Below are 24,249 nucleotides of genomic sequence, written 5' to 3'. Positions count from 1 at the left end.
CATACCTGTTACACATCATATCCAATGACGAATGTATTGCAATGGTAAATCTCCCATAAAATTAATGAAAGAGAGATCAATCACATGCAGGCTTGGGAAGGATAAGAATGAGCTTGGACATGTTGAGTGATGGGACCACCAAATTTGTTGGACCTTAGAACTAGAACTTGCAATTCAGTGAGATTTTCCAACCAATGGGGAAAGGTACCACTCAACTGGTTGTCTGAAATATCCAATATAGTGAGTAACTTGCAGTTGCTTAATGATCTTGAAACTTCTCCTTGGAGATTGTTTTCATTGAGTTTCAGGGTAATGCAGATTGCACCCGTCTTTGACATCAAGAGGAATGGGCCCATGTAATTTGATCCTTTGCAAATTTAGCACACCCAAATTGCTATTGTTGAGGCATGTTGGAATGTTGCCACTCAATTGGTTGTTGGACAAATCTATGACCTCAAAATTGCTACCCTTGTAGATTGAGGAAGGGATTTTTTCAGCTAATTTGTTGTTTGAAATTGAGAAGAAATAGGTGATTTCAAAGAAAAAGGAAGTGAGATTCCCTAAGATATGGGATACAACCTCCCTGTCATACTCATCAAATGTTTGGGGAGAGCATGGAGAAGATGATTGACATTCTTGCATCATGTTTGAGTGAAGATCAAGTACTTCTAATATGTTGAAGGAGTGATTAGGTAATGGCAATTCCAGACCTGTGAACACATTCTCAGAAAGGTTCAGCTCTCTCTGATTCTTTAGCCATATCCATTGGGTATCTCACCACCAATTCTGTTGCCACCAATACGTAGATTGTTCAATTCCTTGAGATCCTTAAGGACTCTAGGAACTTTCTAATTTTATTATAGGAAGGTCTAGAAGTTCTAGCTCCTAATTCTTGAGGAATTTTTCAGGGAATTTACTAATGTTGCAAGAACTCAAATATATGATCAAAAATTAAGCATTGACTTGATGTCACCACTATTATTGCTTGGAAAACCATCATAGGAAAGATCTCTATCTTGTCCTAGGTTGCCAAAGTCATTGAATGAAAGGTCAAGAACTTCAACTATTCCTTTGATCTTAGAAATCAAACTCATCAAGTCTTCTGCTCTCAAATGGTTGTCACTTAATAAAATATGTGGCATCATATGATTAGAGAAAGGAGAGGAGATGTTGTGGATAGGAGGAGGCTGACTTATTACGATCTCATTGAATTGGTTAATGGACAAGTCCAATTGATACATTGATGGGAGATAAAACAGAGAAAAATGGATGGGCCCTTGGAACAAATTGTTGTTCAACAGTAGTCCCTCATGATGGGTTAGATTACTAATAGATGGAGGGATTGGTCCTGATAAGTTACAATGATCAAGATCTAATTCCTCCAAAAACTTTAGGTTCCCAATCGAACTTGGCAACCTCCCTTGGAATTTTGTCCATCCAGTAGACAGATATTGAAGAGTAGCGTTTATTTGAGGGAATTCAGGCAAGTGCCCTGAGATAAGTGAATTAAAAGATAAGTCTATGGAACTCAACTTAGGTAGAAGAAAAACACTACTTGGAAAATCTCCATAGAACCCAAAACTATGAAGATTAAGGGCAGTGAGAGAAGTGAGGTTCATCAAAGAACTCGGTATTGTGGAAATGAGATTCTCATTGTTACCAAGGTTTAGCTCTGTCAGAAAACGAAAGCTGGATATTGATGCATCCAAGGGACTTGTAATTATCTATTCATTGACAACACGTAAAGGTTAGGGAGTGCAGATGACAAGTGACGACACCAATCCCTATTACTTGAGCTGACAAGTTCATATCATTAAACGTAGTTCTTTTAACCTAGTTAAGGTTTTAAAGAACATTCCCAAATGAGGGATTTCAAGTGATCCAGAATTTCCCCACTTGTAAGAGAGATCAAGCAAAACCAACTTGGTAAGATTAGAGATTCTGGATGAGATTTTGCCATGAAATCCATTGTCGGAAAGATCAAGAGAAACCAAATTGGTAAGATTTGAGATTTCAAATGGGATTTGGCCTTGAAAGTTATTATGAGAAAGATCAAGAGAAACCAACTTGGTAAGATTTGAGATTTGAGATGGGATTTGGCCCTGAAAGTTATTTGATGAAAGATCAAGAGAAACCAATTCTGTGAGTTGTGATATTTTTTACGGAAATTGTCCCGAAAAAGAGTTACCTGAGAGGTTGAGATGCATTAATCCAGAGAGTCTTTCAAAGCCCAATGGTGCAACGTATCAACACATTATTGACTACAAAGACCGGATCATTCCAAGTATAGACTACTTGGAATGTTTTATGATTTTTTTTTCTACAAATCAATGCCATCTACTCTGCTGTGTAAGTCTTTATAAAGTTTGAAAGTTGTCTCTGCACAGCCCCCCGAGTGGGTCATTTGGAGCTTTCAAATTTCTTTTAATCACTATTGTCATTCCACCCAAATTGTGTGAATCTCAGGGAATTCTACAGCTGATTTTTCTAAGCTGCCTCTCTTAATTCCATATCAGTTCAGTTTGGGATCAACTAAAAAATGTTCCTGTAGGCATGTATGAATTGGAAAAAATTAGACAAAAGGCAAACTAATAATGGACGAAAGAGAGTGAAAAAGAGAAGAAAAGAAACCAATGCATCTAATTGCTGCATGATGGGCCTTATGGGGTGAGGCTAAGAGTCAAATCATGAAGAATATAAGATGCGAGCTTAGCTTTAAGACTACGAAAAGAAGAACTGAGCTTTAAGACTCCCTAGTGAGTGATGGGTTATCTAAGCAAATGCTTTAAGACTTCTTAGTGGGTGGCGGGTCATTTGGGCAAACGCTTTATGACCCCGTAGTCAGTGATGGGTCATCTGGGCAAACGCGCTTTTCTTTTTTTGGGTAAAATGAACGCTTTAAGACTTCTTTGGTATGAGAAAGTCATTATAGATTTTGGAAGATGCATCTCCTTGTGGTTTGGAGTTTTCAAATTTATATACGCAATGGAACGGTGATTGTCTTCTAACATGGAAACTCGAGTTTTCTTTTAAAAAGAGTGATAACAATGGTTTACTTATATTTGCTTGGATAAAGTTATAAATTTCCCCAATCTTCTCCCAATTTTTGGTCCCTTACACTTTTATGGTGGATGTCAAGGAAAACGGCGAGATAAAAACATTAGGGGCTATTTGGTTATATGAATCCAGGAATTTGAAATGAAATAGGATTTTATATCTAGATTTTATATCTATGGATTTCAAATCTGTGGACTTATGGTTTAAAAAATTAATTGTTTTGTTAGCCTCAAATCCATCAAAGTTCGTAAAGTTCCGTCAGGTTACCCCGCGTGAATCTGTAAATTTCATCTATTTTATATTAGTTGGTGAACATTGTTCTAACTCATAGCTCTAAGATGACTAGCATGAATGAGCCAGCTTCAACACCACCTAGACTCAACATCATAGACAGACTTACACTGACCTCAACACTGATCTTGTGATTGTCAGAAACATCAACAGTTGAAATCTTTGAGACAAAGACGTCTGTTCAAAAGTCTTTGTTGTTTTAAAGCCGAAAGCAAATGATAAAGACGTTCCAGTAGAATAAGCCAAGCTGAGCTGGATTTCACCCACTACCCAAGAATGACTTAATTCACGTTTTTAGGCAAAACAATGAAATCCATAGATTTCATGAATCCAGAGATGTTTTACAACCAAACAGACATAAATCTCTGATTCATGAATCCAGGAATTTCAAATCTCTAGATTCAAAGAACCAAACAAGCCCTAAGAATGGGGAATTATAAAAATAAAAATTAAGATGGTTTAACTTGTGGGGAGTAAGACAAATGAGGTAGAACTGGTCATGGTTAAACTTAATATAATTTGGTGGTAACGTATTGGATAGGCCTAGAAATTTGGTGCCAACGGCCAAATCCACCTTGGCCGGCCTTGAGCTCAAACGGGGACTAGATTTAATGTCTCTAAGAATGTATTAGAGTTGGAAATTAACATGCATTAAGAGTTTGAAGCTGGGCTGAGTTAGGGTTGAGGCCTCAAGCCAAAAGTGAGGCAGCCCAATCCTATGTGTAATAAGTATAATGTATATTTTAATTGTTAAGAGATTATAGGAGTACGGAAATTTGTCCAATCCATTTTCTTGTCAGAAATAGATTGTCCATTTTCTTGTAGATGTATGACATGTGTCATAACATCACATCAAATGGTTGAAATCCATTTACAAGTCACATCAAAAAGTTGTAATTAAATTTTAAAAAAAAATGATGTGACTTATAAATAGACCTCAACCTTTTGATGTGATGTTGGGAACATGTCACACATCTACAAAGAAATCGATGTCAGAAATGGACAAGAAATTAGTCCATAGGAGTACCATATCAAAATGTATTTTCTCAAATTACCTTCCATTCTTGATTCATCTCTAATAAAGTAATATACTAAAATGCTAGAACACACCATGGTAAGAAATTTTGCCAAATTTGCAGAAACTTGCCAAAATTTCTGGTTCAACCTATGGTGAAATAAAATCATAAGCAAAATTGAAAAGTTGTAAGTTTCACAGAATTGTAGGGGGAATTTCCAAAATCTCAATGAAATTTCACCAAAATTTCGCTGCAATCTGTTACCCTTACTATAAAAAAGGTCAAAATCTGAACAAAATTTAGGGATTTTGATAGTTTCACTAGGTAGCAAAACTCCTAGTTTTGGCAAAATGTTGCACCTTGGAACACACCCTCTAAGAAGAAAGGGGGGTATTCGAAGTGCTAGAACCTAATTGTTCATAGATTGACTTGGATGGGAAATGCACGTCAGATTGGAACAGAAGTAGAAGGAAACAGTTGATGGTTATGAGTGAGAGAATAGAGATCTAGTCCCCATGCTTCATATTGTTTCATGTTTTCAGATCCTTAAAACTTGTACCTGCCCATGAGAAATTTATGTACAATTTCTGGCCATCAACACGCAAATCCATTTCAATTCAGCCCTATTGAAAATAACTTTATGTTTGCTGTTGTTGATCTATACGGCTCACATTTTGAAAGGAATCGAAAGTTCTTATTAGCGTGTATAAACCATTATCTTTTCAAAATATGATGACTATCTGATATTAAACAATTCCAACAAAATAGGAAGAGAGAAAAAGTATAAAAATTAAAAAAGTTACATCTAATTACGCATAATGGACTCCTATAAAGGATGGAGAAAAGGAAAAGAATTAAATAAAGAAAAATAGATATAAAGAATTAAGAATGTAAAAACAAAGAATAATTTGTTCATTTTGAAATATCATGGGAAAAGAAAAAGTAAAAGTTTTTTTTTTCTTGGGGAATGAGAGGTGAAACATATGAGAGGGGAACAAGAGTAAATATAGAGTAAGTATAGGGGAGAGAGAATTTTTTTTTTTTTTTTCCAAAAAATTAAAGATACATTTAAAGGGGGTACAATGTCTGACTGAGACCAAATATGAGTATACACAAACATAAAAACATAACAAAACACAAAGGGGGAATTTTTGCGTGGTGCAATAACGAATCTAATTTATCCAAGTTGTGGATATTGATTCATTTCCTTCTATTGTGGCATTTGATTTTCCTTCACCTTTTTCTCAGCCTGGACACCATAAACCAGAGCAATATCCTGCCAAGGCAAACCTCCAATCAAGCATACATGTTTCATTATCATCATGATCATCTCCTTCTTGGATTGTCAATGTGGGAGGTAAAACTCTCCACTTCTTTGTCAAAGGAAAACCACATAATCCTGCATTTCCCTCATATGAAGCATTTGAAAAAGTGTTGAATTGGCTTCCTTGTGGAATAATTCCTATTAAGTTGTTGTCAGATAGATCCAAGACTTCAAGAAATGTCAAACTTGCCAATTGCATTGGGATTTCTCCAGAGAGTTTGTTTCTTGATAGATCTAGTGACTCAAGTCCACTTAGATTTCCCATGGAAAATGGAATTTTACCTGTTAGGCAATTTCCGGACAAGTTAAGCACTTTCAATGCTTTTAAATTTCCCAATGCATCGGGGATCTTTCCTACAAAGAAGTTGTTGGATAGATCAATGGTGGTGAAGGTGGTTAAAATTTTCTGTACTTCCAAGTATATTCCCTTCTCAGTGATTTCAATCCGGTCTTGATAGTATGCAGAACTATTTTCACTTTGGTAGTACAAGTGAGATGTATCCTTGTCAAACATCATAGCCTTCCAGTGACAAATGTATTGCAATGGTAAATCTCTAGTAAAATTATTAAAAGAGAGATCAATGACATGTAGGCTTGCAAACATGTATCCTTGTGATGCTCTTATTGTAGTGGATGAATTGGATGTGTTTGAGTAGATCTCTTTAGTCAAGCTCATCACTAACTATAGGACTTTATGCGAGGCTTTACCTTGTCCTGTTAAGCATGTGACCTTCTTCCCTCTCTTATTGGGTTTGTAAACAAGGGTCTTAAAATAGCTCCTTCATTAGACACCAAGTCCATATATATATATATATATATATATATATATATATATATGCAGGGTTTACTTAATTATGCTATGAACAATGGGGTGTAATTTGGCGGGAAAAAATTTACAGAAAATGAATTAACCAAAAAACAAACAAAAAAGAGATGGAATATGAAATACCTGAGATTTGGATGAAGAAGACATCAAGGAGTCTCTTTATTATCTCAAATAAATTGGTAGAAAATTGTTTCTTTCCAAAGTGAAACGAAGAGCCACGCTTCACATAATCCAGGTTGACTTGCAATGAGAGGGAGCTTACTCGAGGTAGATAAGGGAACATAGTGGATCACTTTTCCTGTTGGGGTAACACAGACTACTCCCCCTAAGCTTCTTCACAAAAAAATTGGTGTGGTACTCACATATGAATAATAATAATAAATAAATGTTAAAGTGGCCTTGGTGGGTCCCACATCAACCCCACCCAATTTTGTGGTAAGGAAGCATCAAAGGATGTGATCTAAACTTAGGAAAGGTAAGCTAGGAGCTCAGAGTGAATCAATATGAAACACGTTAGTAGACATCACCCTTCTTGGAAGGGATTGGAATTTATAAGACAAAAAATGATGATTCTTAACGTAATATACTGACACAGTGTATTGTAGTGCAAGTTTAGGTGTGGGTGTCTTTGAAAATTTTCCATAGAAAATATAAAACATAGATACATTTGAAGAGGGCTCAAAATCTTACTGAACCCAAAGATGAGTACAAACAAACATAATAAAAGAACAAAATTGTAAAAGCAAATACAAGAAATTTCACTATGGAAATGGATTCACTTTCCTCTATTATGGTGTTTGGTTTTCCTTGATCATTTGCTCTGGTTGGACACCACAAGCCTAGAAATGAACTTAGAACATCTCTTTTTTCTCCACAATAACTCTCGTTCAACAACAAATCCAATTATAACACCAGAGCAATATCCTGCCAACGCAAACCTCCAATCGAGTAAACATGTTTCATCATCATCATCATCATCTCCTTTTTGGAAAATTGTTGTGGGAGGTAAAACTCCGCACTTCTCTGTCAAAGGAAAACCACATAATCCTGCATTTCCCTCGTAGGAAGCATTTGAAAAAGTGTTGAATTGGCTCCCTTGTGGAATAATTCCTATTAAGTCATTGTAAGATAGATTCAAGACTGCAAGGAACGTCAAACTTGCTAATTGCACCGGGATTTCTCCAGAGAGTATGTTTCTTGAAAGATCAAGTGACTCAAGTCCCCTTAGTTTTCCCATCGAAGATGGAATATGACCTGTTAGGCTATTTCCAGACAAGTTGAGCACTTTCAACGCTTTTAAATTTCCCAATGCATCGGGAATCTTTCCTACAAAGAAGTTGTTGGATAGATCAATGGTGGTAAAGGTGGTTAAAATTTTCTGCATTTCCAAGTATATTCCCTTCTCAATAATTACGATTGTGTCTTGATAGTATGCATAATTTGTACTATAATTCAAATCAGACGTATCGTCGTTAGACACCATAGCCTTCCAGTGAGAAATGTATTGCAATGGTAAATCTCCACTAAAACTATTAAAAGACAGATCAACGACATGTAGGCTTGGGAAGGGACGAGAATGTGGTTGGACGGGTTGAGCAATTGGACCAGCAAATCTATTAGACCTCAAAACAAGAACTTGCAACTCAACAAGATTTCCCAACCAATGAGGAAAGGTACCATTCAACTGGTTGTCTGAAATATCTAATAAGGTGAGTAACTTGCAATTTCTTAGGGATCTTGGAATTCCTCCTTGCAAATTGTTTTTGTTGAGTTTGAGGGTATGTAGATTGCACTCATCTTTGAATAAATCAGGAATGGATCCTTGTAATTTGTTTTCTTCCAAATTTAGCACCCCCATATTGCTTTTGCCGAGGCAAGTTGGAATGCTGCTGCTCAATTTGTTCTTGGACAAATCCAAGATATCAAAATTTCTTACTTTGCAGATTGAGGAAGGGATTTTTCCAGTTAATTTGTTGTCAAAAATTGAAAAGAAATAAGCGGTTTTAGAGAGAAGGGAAGTGAGACTCCCTAAGATATGGGAAACAACCTCAGTATCATACCTATCAAATGTTTGGGGAGAGCATGGTGTAGATGATTGACATTCTTGTATCATGTTTGAGTGAAGATCAAGTAATTCTAACATGTTGAAGGAGTGATTAGGTAATGGCAATTCCAAACCTGTGATCACGTTGTTAGAAAGGTTCAGATATCTCAAATTCTTTTTCCATATCCATTTGGGTATCTCACCACCAAGTCTATTACTAGCAATAGACAAATCATCCAATTCCTTGATATCCTTAAGGAAATCTGGGAATTTTATAATTCTATTGTCAGAAAGGCTTAGACTATATAATTGATTTTGATTCTTGAGGAAATTTCTCGGGAATTCACTGATGTTGCAAGAATCCAACTTCAAGTTAGAAATCTGAACACTGACAAAATTGATGTCACCACTATGCTTATTGCTGGGGAGACCATCATAGGAAAGATTTTTATCTTCTTCTAAGTAGCTAAAGTCATTGAGTGAAAGGTCAAGGTATTGAAATATACCTTTGAACTTTGAAATTGATCTCATTAGGTCTTCTCCTTTCAAATGGTTGCCACTCATAAGAAGTTCTTGTAGGAAAGAAGAGGAGATGTTGTGAACAGGAGGAGGCTCATTTATGACTCGGTCGAATTGGTTATTGGACAAGTCCAACAAACTTATAGACGGGAGAAGAAACAATGAAAAAGGGATGGGCCCTTGGAGTAAGTTGTTGCCCAAATATAGTGACATAAGATTGGGAAACATACCCTTGAAAAAGTAATCAGGAATTTGACCCTGAAAGTTATTCCCATGAAGATCAAGAAAAACCAAATTGGTGAGATTTGAGATTTCAGATGGGATTTGACCCTGAAAGTTATTCCCATGAAGATCAAGAAAAACCAACTTGGTGAGATATGAGATTTCAGATGGGATTTGGCCCTGAAAGTTATTATCATGAAGATCAAGAGAAACCAACTTGGTGAGATTTGAAATTTCAGATGGGATTTGGCCCTGAAAGTTATTCCCATAAAGAATAAGAGAAACCAACTTGTTAAGATTTGAGATTTCAGATGGGATATGGCCCTGAAAAATATTAGAAGAAAGAGCAAGAGAAACCAACTTGGTAAGATTTGAGATTTCAGATGGGATTTGGCCCTGAAATTCATTGTAAGAAAGATCAAGAGAAACCAACTTGGTGAGGTTTGAGATTTCAGATGGGATTTGGCCTTGAAAGTTATTCCCTGAGATGTCAAGCGTTTGAAGGTGAAGGAGATTGAAGAGGGTACTATTGGAATGGATAGAACCATGAAGCAATGTATTCAAGAGAGCAAGGCCAACTACATGACCAGTGGCATTATCACAAGAGATGCCTTCCCAGAAGCAGCAATCCGTATTTGGCTTCCACGAGTTGAGAGATGTAGGATAGTCTATAGAGACATTGTAGTGCTTCTGCTTAAATTGAAGCAAAGCAGAGTGCTCATCATGAAGACATAAATAAGGAGAAGGAGAAGGAGAAGAAAAGAAACAAGTCTTAAACAGAACTAGTAAGAAAAGAAGGAATTGCCAACCCATGCTTCCTTTCTATTTCTTCCAAAGAACTAAAAAAGGTTTGGGTTTTGTAAATGTTGGACGATTGATGCATGAAGGAGTTCTCCTTGCCACTTATTTATAGACAAACCATGAGAGACAATCCTTATGAAGAATCCTAATAGAAACGTTTTGTATGTAAATACAGGATATATTATAAATTATTTCCATTTTCTGAATCTATGGGGTAGTCATACCACAAATTGGATCCATTATCATAATTAGATTAAATAGTATGTAAATACAGGATATATGAAGTTGACATGCTTTATAGAGGTGAGGTCAACAAGAGAAGAAGGTGAAGATGGAATATTAATGAAGCGCCTAACTCATGTCTAGGAAGAACGGAGACTTTTCCTGAACGTGAAATGTGGAATGGGTATGATATGAGAAATAATAAATTATGATGAAGATTAGTCACATTCAGTCAGTCATATATAAATAATATTTCAAATTGAAAGTCTGTTTCAGAGAAGAATCTTATCAGTGGATACGCGTTGCATGGGTTTCAATCACTGGGGTTATTTAATATGAAGAGGTCCGGCGAAGGAGAAGAAAGGAAATAATTGCCGGTGACTTTGACCTTGACTCTTTGGCCGTACAAAAAATCAATGAGAATACTTTTGTGGTTGAGAAAGTCATTAGCTAGTGAGTTGAAGATGCCTTACGTACCTAGTTGGTTTGAGCTTTCAATTTCAGATTTTCACAAGCAATGGAATTGTGATTTGTTTTAACATGAAAAATCGAGGTTTCTTTTAGAGTGATTTAACAATGGATTTACTTTTCTGCTACACGCTTTTCTAGTGGATGTGAAGAAAAAAGAGGAGTAAAAGTGACAACTAGGAGTCTACAGCTCATGTACAACTTGGGAAACTATGACTATATCAAAGTGAGCAAGTTTCATGTGCACTGACCACCTCATTCACCGTAAATCATTAATTAGACTAGTGTTTAAATTCAGGCTAAGTGTGAGTTAGGAGGAATTGGAGTCGTCAGAACTGAGTTTACATGATGATGTAGAGTGTGGATCATCTCCCCTTACGGGAACACCTTGTGCTCCGCTGATGGCTTTACAATCACAAATTACGTGGAGCTCATAAATAAATAAATAAATTCCATTAAAAAAATAGTTTTCTCAATTTCCAACCCTCGATAGGGTGTTTCATATACTCTGATGTGTTTTATTGTAGATTATCAACACATTATTGACTAGAATGACCGGATCATTCCAAGTAATGCCATATACTCTGCTGTGCTAGTCTTTAAAAAGTTTGGAAGCCTCTAGGCATGAATGAATTAGAACAAATAAGACAAAAGGCAAACTAATAATGGACGAAAGAGAGTGAAAAAGAGAAGAAAAGAAACTAATGCTTGCATCTAATTGCTGCTTGCTTTCTTTCCTTGACCTTAAATGCATGATGGGTCTTATGGGGTGAGGCTAAGAATCAAATCTTGAAGAATATAAAATGTGAACTTAGCTTTAAGACTAACAAAAGAAGAACTTAGGAGTGAGTGATGGGTCATCTAAGCAAATGCTTTAAGACTTCTTAGTGGGTGGCGGGCCCAAATGCTTTGGGCATTTGGGCAAACGCTTTATGACCCCTTAGTCAGTGGCGAGTCATCTGGGCAAACACGTTTTTTCTTTTTTTGGGTAATGGGAACGCTTTAAGACTTCTTTGGTGTGAGAAAGTCATTACAGAGTTTGGAAGATGCCTTTCCTTGTGTTTTGGAGTCTTCAAATTTTCATACGCAATGGAACGATGATTGTCTTTTAACATGGAAAATCGATTTTCTTTTAGAAAGAGTGATAACAATGGAATTACTTATATTTGCTTGGATAAAGTTATATATTTTCCCAATCTTCTTCTAGTTTGGTGCCTTCATACACTTTTATAGTGGATGTTGGGGAGATAAAAACATTAGGGGCAATTTGGTTACATGAATCTAGGACTTTGAAATGAAATAATTATTTATATTTATGGATTTCAAATGTGTAGATTCATGGTTAAAAAAATTAACCATTTTATACTTGGGTGGTATAAGCGTGAATCTGTGAATTTCATCCATTTTATACTTAGGTGACATTCTTGAATTTCACCCAATACTGAAGAAAAAAAGTGAAATTCCTAGATTTTGTAAATCTATGGATGTTATACAACCAAACAAGTATAAATCTCTTATTCATGAATCCAGGGATTTCAAATCCCTAGATCAAGATAACCAAACAGACTCTAAAAATGGGAAATTATTAAAATAAAATTTAAGATGGTTAAACCTATGGGGAGTAAGACGGATGAGGTAGAACTGCCATGGTTAAATTTAAGATAATATGGTGTTCACATATTGGATAGGGCTACAAATTTGATGCGAACAGTCAAATCCACCTTGGCCTACCTTGAGCTCAAATGGAGACTAGGTTTAATGGATTAGGGTTGAAAATTAACATGCGTTAAGAGTTTGATGCTGGGTTGAGTTAGGGTTGAGGCCTCAAGCCAAAAGTGAAGCAGTCCAATCTTAGATGTAATAAGTATAATGTATATTTTAATTGTTAAGACATTATAGGAGTACTATATTAAATTGTATTTTTTTCAAATTACCTTCTATTCTTGATTCATCTCTGATAAAGTAATATTAAAATTCTGGAACACACCATGGTAAAAAAATTTGTAAAATTTCGCAAAAACTTGCCAAAATTTCTGTCTTTCAAGTATAAAACAAAATCACAAGCAAAAGCGAAAAATTGTTACTTCCGCTGAAATGGGAGAAATTTCTGAAATCTCAATGAAATTTCAGTGAATTCTAAAATTTCACCGAAACTTCACAGCAATCTTTACCCTAACCATAAAAAGGTTGAAATCTGAACAAAAAATTCTAAAATTTCTCCACAATTTTGGAGTTTTGGAAGTTTCACTGGGTAGCAAAACCTTAATTTAGACAAAATTTTGCACCTTGGACCCTCTAAGAAGAAGGGGTGTAAAAAATTTCTAGTGCTAGAACCTAATTGTTCATAGATTGACTTAGATGGGAAATGCATGTCAGATTGGAACAGAACTAGAAGGATATATTTGATGATCTTGAGTAAGAGAATAGAGAACTAGTCCCCATACTTCCTATTGTTTCATGTTTTCGGAACCTTAAAACTTATACCTTTCGATGAGGAATTCATGTAATTTCTGGCCATCAACGTGCAAATCCTTTTCAATTCAGCCCTGTTGGAAATGACTTTATGGTTGCTGTTGTTGATCCATACAGCTCGTATTTTGAAAGGAATCTAAGTTCTTATTAGCGTGTATAATGACCATGATCTTTTCAAAATGTGATGATTATCTGATATTGTCTTGCACCCAAACAACCAAACAAACAAACAAAAACAATCTGATATGGTGAGAGTGCTTTTATCCGTAGTTTTGAGATTGCATCTGTTGTTGAAATTAGGAAGAACGGGTCCCCAAGATTTCCTGAGTCACGTTCAAATGTCGCCATTCAATTGTTCGTTGGACAAATCTATGACATCAAACTTGCTTCCCTTGCAGATTGAGAAAGCAAAATGAAAAGAAAGTTGTGATTTCAGTGAGAAGAGAAGTCCACTGCATGTTCGGGGAGAGCCCGAAACTGATGAGTGGCACTCTTGTATCATGTTAAGAGTGAAGATTTAATGCCATCATGTTGTAGGAGTGACTGGGTAATGGCAATTCCAGCCAGAAAATAAGTTCTTAGAAAGGTTTAATCAAACCAAGTCTTCTGTCATATCCATAGGGTATCAGACTGCTAATTCTGTTACCAAATATATCCAGATTACTCAATTCCTTGAGGCGCTTAACTCAATTTACTGGAACTACTAGTAGCAACAAGAAAGAGAAGTGTGTGCAAAATCAAAAGTGTAATATGATTCGCAAATCAAAACCATGTATTCATAACCAACCATCCCAGAAACCATTTAGCAAGCTTCAGCATGTTCTCTTCATAGGAAGCTTTATCTGAACAAATAATCATGAAGGCAGCATATTGGCTCTTATTAAGGTGTATGCCTTCATTTGAATCAAAGGAAAGAGGAAATCACTGATTATACAATTCCCAGGATGAAGTGTTTTAGATGTAATCTGAAAAGACTCACAAATGAAAAAACCACCCATTATACATCCCAAAAGCAGTGGCTTGCCTGATACTAACTGTGTTGTATAGACTTAGTCCCACATTTAGTAGAAGTAGGAGTTGTTATCCCACATCATAAAGAAGTGGGAGTTTGTTGAAAGTTTTAGTCCCAGTTCAAGTAGATGTGGAAGAAGGTAGGATGGGGAGAGGCTATAAAAGGATGCCTCCCCCTCCATATGTAATTCATCTCAAATATCTTTCCTCTTATATATTTCTTTATTTATAGTGGAGTTTTCTCTCTTGCCCATACATTATTGTGTTCTTATTTTCTTTTATTTGCTGATTGTTCTATTCGGTGAGTTTTTCATAACCCAACAGTAGTATTAGAGCAAGGTTTTGTTTTCATCATACAGAGGTAGTGCAGAAATTTTTTGAAGTCATTATTCACGTGTTTGTTTTCTTTTCAGGTATCCTGGAAATGTATATTGGGTGATTAAGTGCATGTCTAGGAAAATTTTGTCTAAAGAGTCTGGTATTTAAGCGGACCGGTTGTGTCCCTTCAGTCTTTCCTGGAAATTTTCCTGGTGTACTTTGGTTCAACAATATACCAGTTAGAGGTAACTTGAGGAGATACTTTTCACATGAAATAGTGGGGGTTATTCTATAGTGAAAAACAGTTCGTGATAGAAGCAATGGCAGCAAAGATTGACATCGGCAAGTTTGACGGCACGAAATTCTCATTATGGAAAATGAAGATGAATGCATTATTGATAAAAGATAACTGCCTGGAAGCCATCAGTGTTCAGCCGGCGGAGATCACAGATAACAAAAAATGGAACAGAATAGATGCAATGGCAATTTTCAATTTGCATCTGGCATTATCTGATGATATTTTAGCAGGCGTAGAAGAGAAGAAAACTACTAAGGAGGTTTGGGATCATCTCATCAAATTATATGAAGCCAAATCACTTCACAACAAAATCTTCTTGAAGAGAAAGTAGTATACCTTACGAATGGCAGAATCTACATCAGTTACAGAGCACTTACATACTCTGATTTCATTATATTCTCAACTTTCAACTTTGGGACATAATGTTTCACCACAAGACATGCTGAAATTCTACTCCAAAGTCTTCCAGATTCATATGACCCAGTCATCATCAATTTAACCAGTAATATCCTCTCTGATTATCTAGTATTTGATGATGTCACTGCTTCAATTCTTGAAGGAGAAAATAGACGAAAAAGCAGGGAAGATAGACAGGCAAGCTCACAACAAGCGGAAGCTCTGTCTATGACGCCAGGAAGGTCAACGGAACGTGATTTCAGCGGGAGTCACAATCAAGGGAGTTCAAATTCCAGGGGTAAGAAGAATTTCAAGTGCTACAATTGTGGCAAAAAGGGACACTTCAAAAATGAGTGTCGATTCAAAAAGGGTGTAGATAAGGTAGAGACATCTCAAGAGTGCATTGCTGAAGGAGATATTCTTTACAGCGAATCAGCAATGGCAGCCAAGGATATATTGGAGCATACTGATGCTTGGATTTTGGATTCGGGAGCAACATGGCAGATGACCTCTCGTAGAGATTGGTTTCAAACTTATGAACCTATATCTACAAGGTCTGTGTACATGGGAAATGATCATGCTTTGGAGATTGCTGGAGTTGGCACCATCAAGTTGAAGATGTACGATGGTATGGTACGCACCATTCAAAATGTGCGGCATGTGAAGGGCTTAAAGAAGAATCTATTGTCTTTGGGAAAATTAGATGAAATTGGGTGCAAGACACGCTCCAAAATGGAATGATGAGGATCGTCAAAGGAGCGCTAGTTGTAATGAAGGCTGAAAGAAGCGCTGCAAATTTGTACAAACTAATGGGAGAAACGAGTCTGGAGGCAAAAGCATTAGTTGCATCAACCAGTACTACAGAAGAGATGACAAAATTGTGGCATCGAAAATTGGCCCACATGTCAGAGCAAGGGTTGAAGGTTCTCGCAGAACAGAAATTTCTCCCGGGTCTCACAAAGGTTTCATTACCCTTTTGTGAGCACTGTGTTACAAGCAAATCCAAAATCCAAAAAATGCTGATGGAGTCAAGGGGTATCGACTGTGGGATCCCACTGCCCACAAAGTCGTCAGCAGCAGAGACATTATTTTGGTAGAAGATAAGCTACAAAAGGAAGATGTGAGTAGCACTTCAATAGAAATTCCGGAGAGTACAACAGTTCAGGAAGAAGAGAAATCCAATCCAGAAAATTCTTCTGGAGCAGAATCAGAAAACGAGGAACAAGTACCAGTTGAGTCTACAACTGTAGAAGTTTGACGGTCACCTCATGAAAGACATACACCAACATTGCAGTCTGATTATATTATGGAAAGCAACATTGCATACTGTCTTCTAACAGAAGATGGGGAGCCATCAACATTCAAAGAAGCGATTGATAGTTCAGAAGCGTCACTTTGGATGGCAGCTATGCAAGAAGAATTAGAAGCTCTTCATAAGAATAAGACGTGGGAGCTTGTACCTTTACCACACGGAAGGAAGCCCATTGATAACAAATGGGTTTACAAGATCAAACAAAACAGTGATGATCAAGTAGAGCGGTATCGTGCAAGAATGGTGATCAAAGGATATGCTCAAAAAGAAGGTGTCGATTTTACAGAAATCTTTTCTCCAGTGGTTCGACTTACTACTGTCCGGATAGTTCTGGCACTTTGTGCTATGTTTGATCTACATCTTGAGCAATTAGATGTAAAAACTACATTTCTTCATGGAGATCTTGAAGAAAAAATCTATATGCTCCAACCAAAAGGTTTTGAAGAAAGAGGAACTTGGTTTACAAGTTGAACAAATCTCTATATGGCTTAAAACAGGTGCCAAGATGTTGGTATAAGAGATTTGATTCCTTCATATTGAGCCTTGGATACAACAGACTTGCTTCAGACCCTTGTGCGTATTACAAGAGGTTTGGTGTTGATGATTTCATCATTTTACTGTTGTATGTCGATGATATGTTGGTGTTAGGCCCCAATGAAGATCGGATCGTAGAATTAAATGCTCAGTTGGCTAGGGAATTTGAAATGAAGGATTTGGGACCCGCAAACAAGATTCTAGGGATGCAAATTCACCGAGATAGAAATAACAGGAAAATTTGGCTATCTCAGAAGAGTTACTTAAGGAAAGTCTTGTGCCGCTTCAATATGCAAGACTGTAAGCCAATTTCTACTTCTCTTCCTGTTAATTTCAAGTTATCCTCAAGTATGTGTCCTAGCAATGAAGCAGAGAGGATGGAGACGTCTCGAGTACCGTATGCATCAGCAGTGAGAAGTCTGATGTTCGCTATAATATGTACAAGACCGAACATCGCACATGCAGTGGGAGTAATTAGTCGGCATATGGCGAATCTAGGACAAGAGCATTGGATTATAGTGAAGAGGATCCTAAGATACATTAAAGGAACCTCAGATGTTGCTCTATGTTATGGAGGATCTGAATTTACTGTCAGAGGATATGTTGATTCTGATTTTGCAGGTGATCTTGATAAAAGGAGATCCACTAATGGCTATGTGTTTACAATTGCAGGAGGAGCTGTGAGTTGGGTATCTAAACTACAGACAGTTGTAGCACTGTCTACAACAGAAGCTGAGTATATGGCAGCTACACAAGCTTGTAAAGAAGCAATCTGGATAAGAAGATTCATGGAAGAACTTGGGCACAAACACGAGAAGATTCTCTTGTATTGTGACAGTCAGAGTGCCTTGCACATTGCAAGAAATCCAGCTTTTCATTCCAGGACAAAACACATAGAAGTACAATATCATTTTGTTCGTGAAGTGGTGGAAAACGGAAGGGTGGATATGCAGAAAATCCACACAAAAGAGAACCTAGCAGATGCATTGACAAAGGCAATCAACACTGACAAGTTCATTTGGTACAAATCCTTGTATGGCTTGACAGAGACGTAGACAGCGTGGTGGTGGCAAGATAGAAAATGGTATGAAATTAATTGGTTCTCAATCTAATCTCCAAGTGGGAGATTGTTGTATAGACGTAGTCCCACATTTAGTAGAAGTAGGAGTTGTTATCCCACATCATAAAGAAGTGGGAGTTTGTTGAGAGTTTTAGTCCCAGTTCGAGTAGATGTGGGAGAAGGTATGATGGGGAGAGGCTATAAAAGAATGATTCCCCCTCCATATGTAATTCATCCCAAATATCTTTCCTTTATATATTTCTTTATTTATAGTGGAGTTTTCTCTCTTGCCCATATATTATTGTGTTCTTCTTTTCTCTTATTTGCTGATTGTTTTATTCGGTGGGTTTTTCATAACCCAACAAACTGATGTGAATTGTGAACTTACCAAATGGTTTTGAAATACTGGAAGGTCCATTCAATGTTCATCCATGAAATCAGAGTTCTCCATAAGTCAGTATCTGAGATGTTGTGTCTTCCCGCTCTGCAAAAACAATTGTCAATAGAGCTGTGTAAAATACTAGTAGATTACACAGTTACATTTGAAGCATTCAAAAAGAAAGAATCTTGAAAATGAGAATAGATGTATATTTCATGATCATTGAATCAATGGATTTGATCATGGCTTGGAAATATTTGTTGGATCTCTAGTTTTCTTTCGTTAAAGAGTGTCATAATATAGTTATAATTTGGATCTGTGGTATTCAAGGCATATTCATGTGGACCGTCTAATACCAGGGTTGAATATTCTGATTTTAAGATAGCTTCAGACCTAAAGTGATGAACTAATTGAATAGAGTTCATCTCTGAACTGTCTTATTGTTGGAGTCCAGAACTCAAAAATTCAAATATTTGATTGACAGTTCATGTTGCTTTGAACCTTACAGTATCATCATCATTGATTTGCATTCAGTTGGGTGAAGATCATAGAATTGTTTTCCCTTTAGCGTAGTTTTGATCATTCAATCCGTGTATTGGCCAAAAGTATATAGGATGACAATTATATGGAAGAATTTGTTGTTTAGCACTTATGCTCTATTTTCTTAACCAATTTGAAATGCAGGTGAGAGATTTAGCCATTAAGTGATGGGATTCAATCATGTGGAATAAATTAATCAAAAAATTAGAGTAAATCCAATGAATACTCTTAAGCCTAGATGTATACCAATAAGTAATGGGGAATTTAGGAAAATTCTCACATGTCCAAATTGAGAGAATATGCAATTATAAAAGGGAATTACATAATTTATTTTAAAATAAATGCACGTGTAACCTTACTAGTTTAAATAAAAAATAAAATAAAAAAGAAATTAATATATAAAGTATAACATTTGAACAAAAACAAAGAATACAAAAAGATTTGCCATGAAAGAAGTTCATGCTTTCATATTGTTGATGCAAAATCCTGCTCAACCGTCCAAGCTAGTGTACCTGCAAAAATGTGATCGACCGTGTTAGTTGAGTAACGCCTCTAACGAACTAGTAAGTAACAAGCAGAATTTAAAGAACAGAAAACCCAATGCAAATTGTTGATACCAAAGGGAATAACTCAAGAATACTCACCTCCTCCTGCCCATCTGTTAGGTTTATATAGATATTTAGGTAGCTTTTTTGTATGGTGATTGTAGAGTCCGATTAGGGTTCAAATTGTAGAATTCGAGTTGGGTTCTACAAAGTAAGGATCTTTCACCCAACTGCAAAACTTATCCCGAACATCATGAAAGTTGATTGTGATTGGAACTCTCTGTGATACTTAGCTCTTACGGTCGGACATTTCTTTTTCTAATCGGCCCAGACCAATGGGTTGGACCATCGGCGAATCTGACCATTAACACATGTAATAAATAGTATAATTGTATGATATACCTTCTAATCTCATTCTAAAATCAGATTGCAGCCAAACCTAACATGGGTTGACAATGGAGAATTATTAGATCAAGAAAATCATCTTCTACCTTGGAATATGGGGTGCATAATACCTTTAAAATGGTGACCCAATTTATTTGGCGGTTTTACTTGAATCTCTGAGAATTTTTTTTACCAAAAGTCAAAATACAAGAAATCTCTGAGACTCTGGACCCAAAAAAGAGTTTCTGGGTTTTAACCCATATTTTTATCTCTTTAAATTAATTTATGGGCCTTTATTTTCTTAAGTTAAGGCTTCGCATGTGTTTTGTTTAAATTCATATATTTTCCATTAACTCCACTTAGGCCTTCTAATATCGACTAACTTACTTAGTTATAGCTTTGGACAGTGATCCATATGCAGATTCTTGGGCTTGGCTTAACTTTTGAGCTTTTTTTTTTTTTTTTTTGGGGTTCAAAGGGGCTTTATTAAGCTGGAGGATGGGATATTAATATGCCTCAGCAAGAGTCAAACCATGACCTCTTCACTAAGAGGTGTTGGTTTCAACCACTAGAACAGCTCTACGTTGGCTTAACTTTTGAGCTTTATAGATAAATTGTTCTACTTTTGAGTGGACCCATCAATGGAGAGTAATTTGTACTCCAATTAATAGTAAGGGGACTAAGGGCGTTTGATCTGTTAACAGTTTGATATATAAACTTGGGGCTGCCACACAGGACCGGGCTGGGTGGAGTTTTTTAAAATTCAATCCCAGTCTAGAATGTTCATATGAAGTCTATTTCTGCCATGACTCTGGCTTAGGGCCGAAATTTCTTATCTTTGAATCCTAATGAGCCATTCCATTCCAATCCTGATTGGCCTTGTCCCTCTAAAGTCTAGAATTGGCCCTAGCAAATTTGATATAAAAACATCTCAGCTAATTGTAAATGAGATGCCCAATCAAACAATAAAACTTTCAAAATCCAAACTGTTATTTAAAAAAAATTCCAAGGTAATATTGTTGTTCATGTGTTAGCTTTGATATAATAATATATCAACAAGATGCACAATAGAAACACAAAATTTCCATGGTCTTTTCAGTTGTTAAATCTAAATCATTTGTAAAGAAACAATAGTACCTCCGAGCTATTGTCTTTGTTAAATCTAATATCAATAATATTTCAAGTTAAAAGCACAACAAAAAAATAAAAATTTCATAATCTAACATGGCATTAAATTTGAGTCATCTAACATATGGAAATTGCATGAAGCAATAAAACTACCAACCTTGCTATTAAACTTGATACAAAAAATCAAGAAAAAAAACATAGAAGTGGAGTTGTAGGATGAAGTTACGCAGGATCAAGATCAGTGCCTGGACCAAGATTATAAAGATCAGTATTAATGTCAAATTCGGGAGGGGGGACCTTCCCTAAGCCTAAGAAGGGCCTTTTCGGTAGTGACAAATAAATATACTCATTATTTTGATATATTCAAAATAAAATAGTGAGCATGGAGTTGATTAATAACACTCATGTATCATGTTTGATTGAAGACCAAATACTTACAATGATGCCCATGGAGTAATCAAAGGTAATGGGAATTCCGAAAATGTGAACACATTGTTAGAAAGATCAAGTACTGCCCAATAGTATCTCACCAATAATTATATTAGCACCCATCTAGATTTTTCTGGGTAGGAAATTCATTATTCAAGCGGAGAGACCCAAGCAACAAAGCAAATATCTCTGAGCCAGGAAGTGAAGGGTAGCCAAATGGTTGTATCCACATTCAATTGAGCCTTCCGAGCTAGACTCAATTCCTTGAGATCCTAAAACAAATATAGCATTTACACCAATTATTGTCAGAAAGGTCTAGGGCAGCTAGTCCTTGTTGATTCTTGAGAAAAGTTCTACGAAATTTACCAATATTGCACGAATTTCAAATTCAAGTTAGAAATTTGAGCATGGAAAAAGTTGATGTCACCACCACGATTATTATCGGGGAAATCATTTCTATCTTCTTCTAAGTAGCCTGAGTCATTCAATGAAAAGTCAAGTATTTTAATTAAATGTTTAATCTTTGAAAACTATCTCATAAGGCCATGTCCTTTCAAATGGTACCTAATAGAAGATGAGATGTCATGAATAGGAGGAAGCTCATTTACGACCGCCACTAAAAAGAATTGGTTATTAGACAAATCCAACCATAGCCCAGTGGTCTAACTGTTCATCTGAATGTGCTCTCTGGGAAGAAGCGAGCAAAACAAGTTGGCATGTTTTTATATCATGTGAATGGGCCAAAAGAATACATGTTGCTGGACCACTGGGCTTACGAACTAAAAATTGGAGAGACTCGTCAATTCTGAGTTGGTGTCAAAACCTTGAAACCCATTTGGATAATATCCAAATCCAAATGGTTTCTTTCTGTCTTTATTATCTCTTGTTATTTCATTTGGCAGGAAAGAAATCTTAAAGTTTTTCAACAAAAAAATCCTAACCCTCTTAAGGTGTTAAATAGCCTGAATCACTGAATTGCAAATCTTAAACTACAGAAAAATGAAATTACAATTCATAATTCTCCAATCCCAAATGCAGGAAACCTAACCCTTCAGAATTTAAATTGGTGCAACATCATCCCAAAAACTAATAATATTGTTTTAATATGTGCAGGAGTACTTAACCAGCACCTAGGGATGGCAGGATGGAGCATTGGGATGCACAGAATTGACATATACAGTCCATCGATTTTGGAACCGTGCAGATACCGGACAAGCTAGAAGCAGCTCTTTTTGGAATACAATATGGGATGGATAAGGCAGCAACACAAGGGATTGGGATACAGGAAATTTGGTGCAATTTAGAAGAGTTGCCAAATCTATTACCAAAACCAAATTTTGGCACATGGCCTTTACAACATATAGCTATGTTAATTAAGGTTGCGAAGACAACCAAATATGTAATATTTGACAAATTCCCATCCCCAATGCTCCAAGGTTTGTTTGAAAAGTTAGCACTATTTGATTCCGAACTAATAGGAACAAGTAATGCAACTCAAAATTATGACTGTAAGTGTTTTTAATTTAATGAAACTTTTCTTCTTATCAAAAAAAAAAAAAAAACCACAACCCTCTCTCTCTCTACAAAAAAAGCAACAATGAATGGATGGCCCCTTGGAATAAAAATTAAGTCATTCAAGAATAAGTCCTCAAAATGTAAATGAGGATATGGCGATACGAAATTGTGGTCTAGATTAGTCACTTAAAATTTAGAGAATATGTTCAATGGAAGTTTATTTTAGCACACTTGTCGCTGAAATGCTTTTCTACACAGTAGTATTGGACCTGATTGGCTACTAATTTGGCATTCGGTCGGAGGTAAAAGACTTTATTTGTGGCATGATATGTGGGGAATTTTGTAGTCACAGACCATTCAATTTAGAGTGCTTTTTTCATGTTGTCCACTTAAATTAGGCCAAAACTCTTGGTTGTCCACTTAAGTGGCAATAATTGCATGCAGCCTACACCAGCCATTTTGAGAAATTACCAGTTATCCATTGTTATTTTTTTGTTAACTTTGAAATTGAAATATGACCATTTTGTCCATGGGGTGAAGGAAAATATAATTTTGTTTTTAAATTTACAAAAGCCTCACTTAATTTTCTTTAAAAAAAAAAAAATCCCTAGGTTCACTGATTCACTTGAATTCGTATTCCATGTGATGTCTTCTCCTTCGCCCGCAAAGAGGGGTTTTTGGTTGTTATTCACTCTTTATTTTACAATTGAAGATGATGTTCCACATATGAAGGGGAAAACACCGGTACAACTTGGGAAGAAGGTGACCTTGATGTGTTAAAATGGGTGCCTAATAGATCAAAAAAAGGGATAATTACTATTGCCCCCTTGTACTTTGATTTTATTACTACTGTATCCCCTGTACTTTTCAAAATTACTAATCCAACCATTAACTTTGTCTACAATTACTATTGCCCCCTACTATTAAGTTCTGTTAGTTTACTGATGATGTGGCATCTTTATAGTTTCTCAAAAACCCCAAAATACCCTTATACCCTTTTGTCAAGTTACAATAGCATCCTTAATTAACTGGGGAGAAAAAAATAACTATAATCCATTTTATTCTAAAAAAAAACCACCAGATAAAGAAAGAATGATTGAATAAAACTCAAATAGAAACCGAAGAGGAAGGAAAATCT

General features: G+C 36.1%; 1 protein-coding gene across 1 annotated transcript; it reads right to left on the bottom strand.

Moving 5' to 3' along the window:
* Window positions 1-5,608: 5,608 nt before the first annotated feature.
* LOC149011185 (receptor-like protein 47) lies at window positions 5,609-10,140 on the bottom strand. The gene is made up of 2 exons (XM_089162578.1): window positions 7,390-10,140; window positions 5,609-6,242 (listed from the first exon to the last, which is right to left on the bottom strand). Exons 1-2 carry the CDS (start codon window positions 10,110-10,112, stop codon window positions 5,609-5,611), a joined length of 3,357 nt encoding a protein of 1,118 aa, XP_089018704.1. The 5' UTR covers window positions 10,113-10,140.
* Window positions 10,141-24,249: the final 14,109 nt, after the last annotated feature.

Source organism: Hakea prostrata, chromosome 7, assembly GCF_041222555.1.
Source record: "Hakea prostrata isolate BN-2017 chromosome 7, UWA_Hpros_2, whole genome shotgun sequence".
Classification (NCBI taxonomy): domain Eukaryota; kingdom Viridiplantae; phylum Streptophyta; class Magnoliopsida; order Proteales; family Proteaceae; genus Hakea; species Hakea prostrata.
This window is presented reverse-complemented; position numbering and strand designations above follow the sequence as displayed.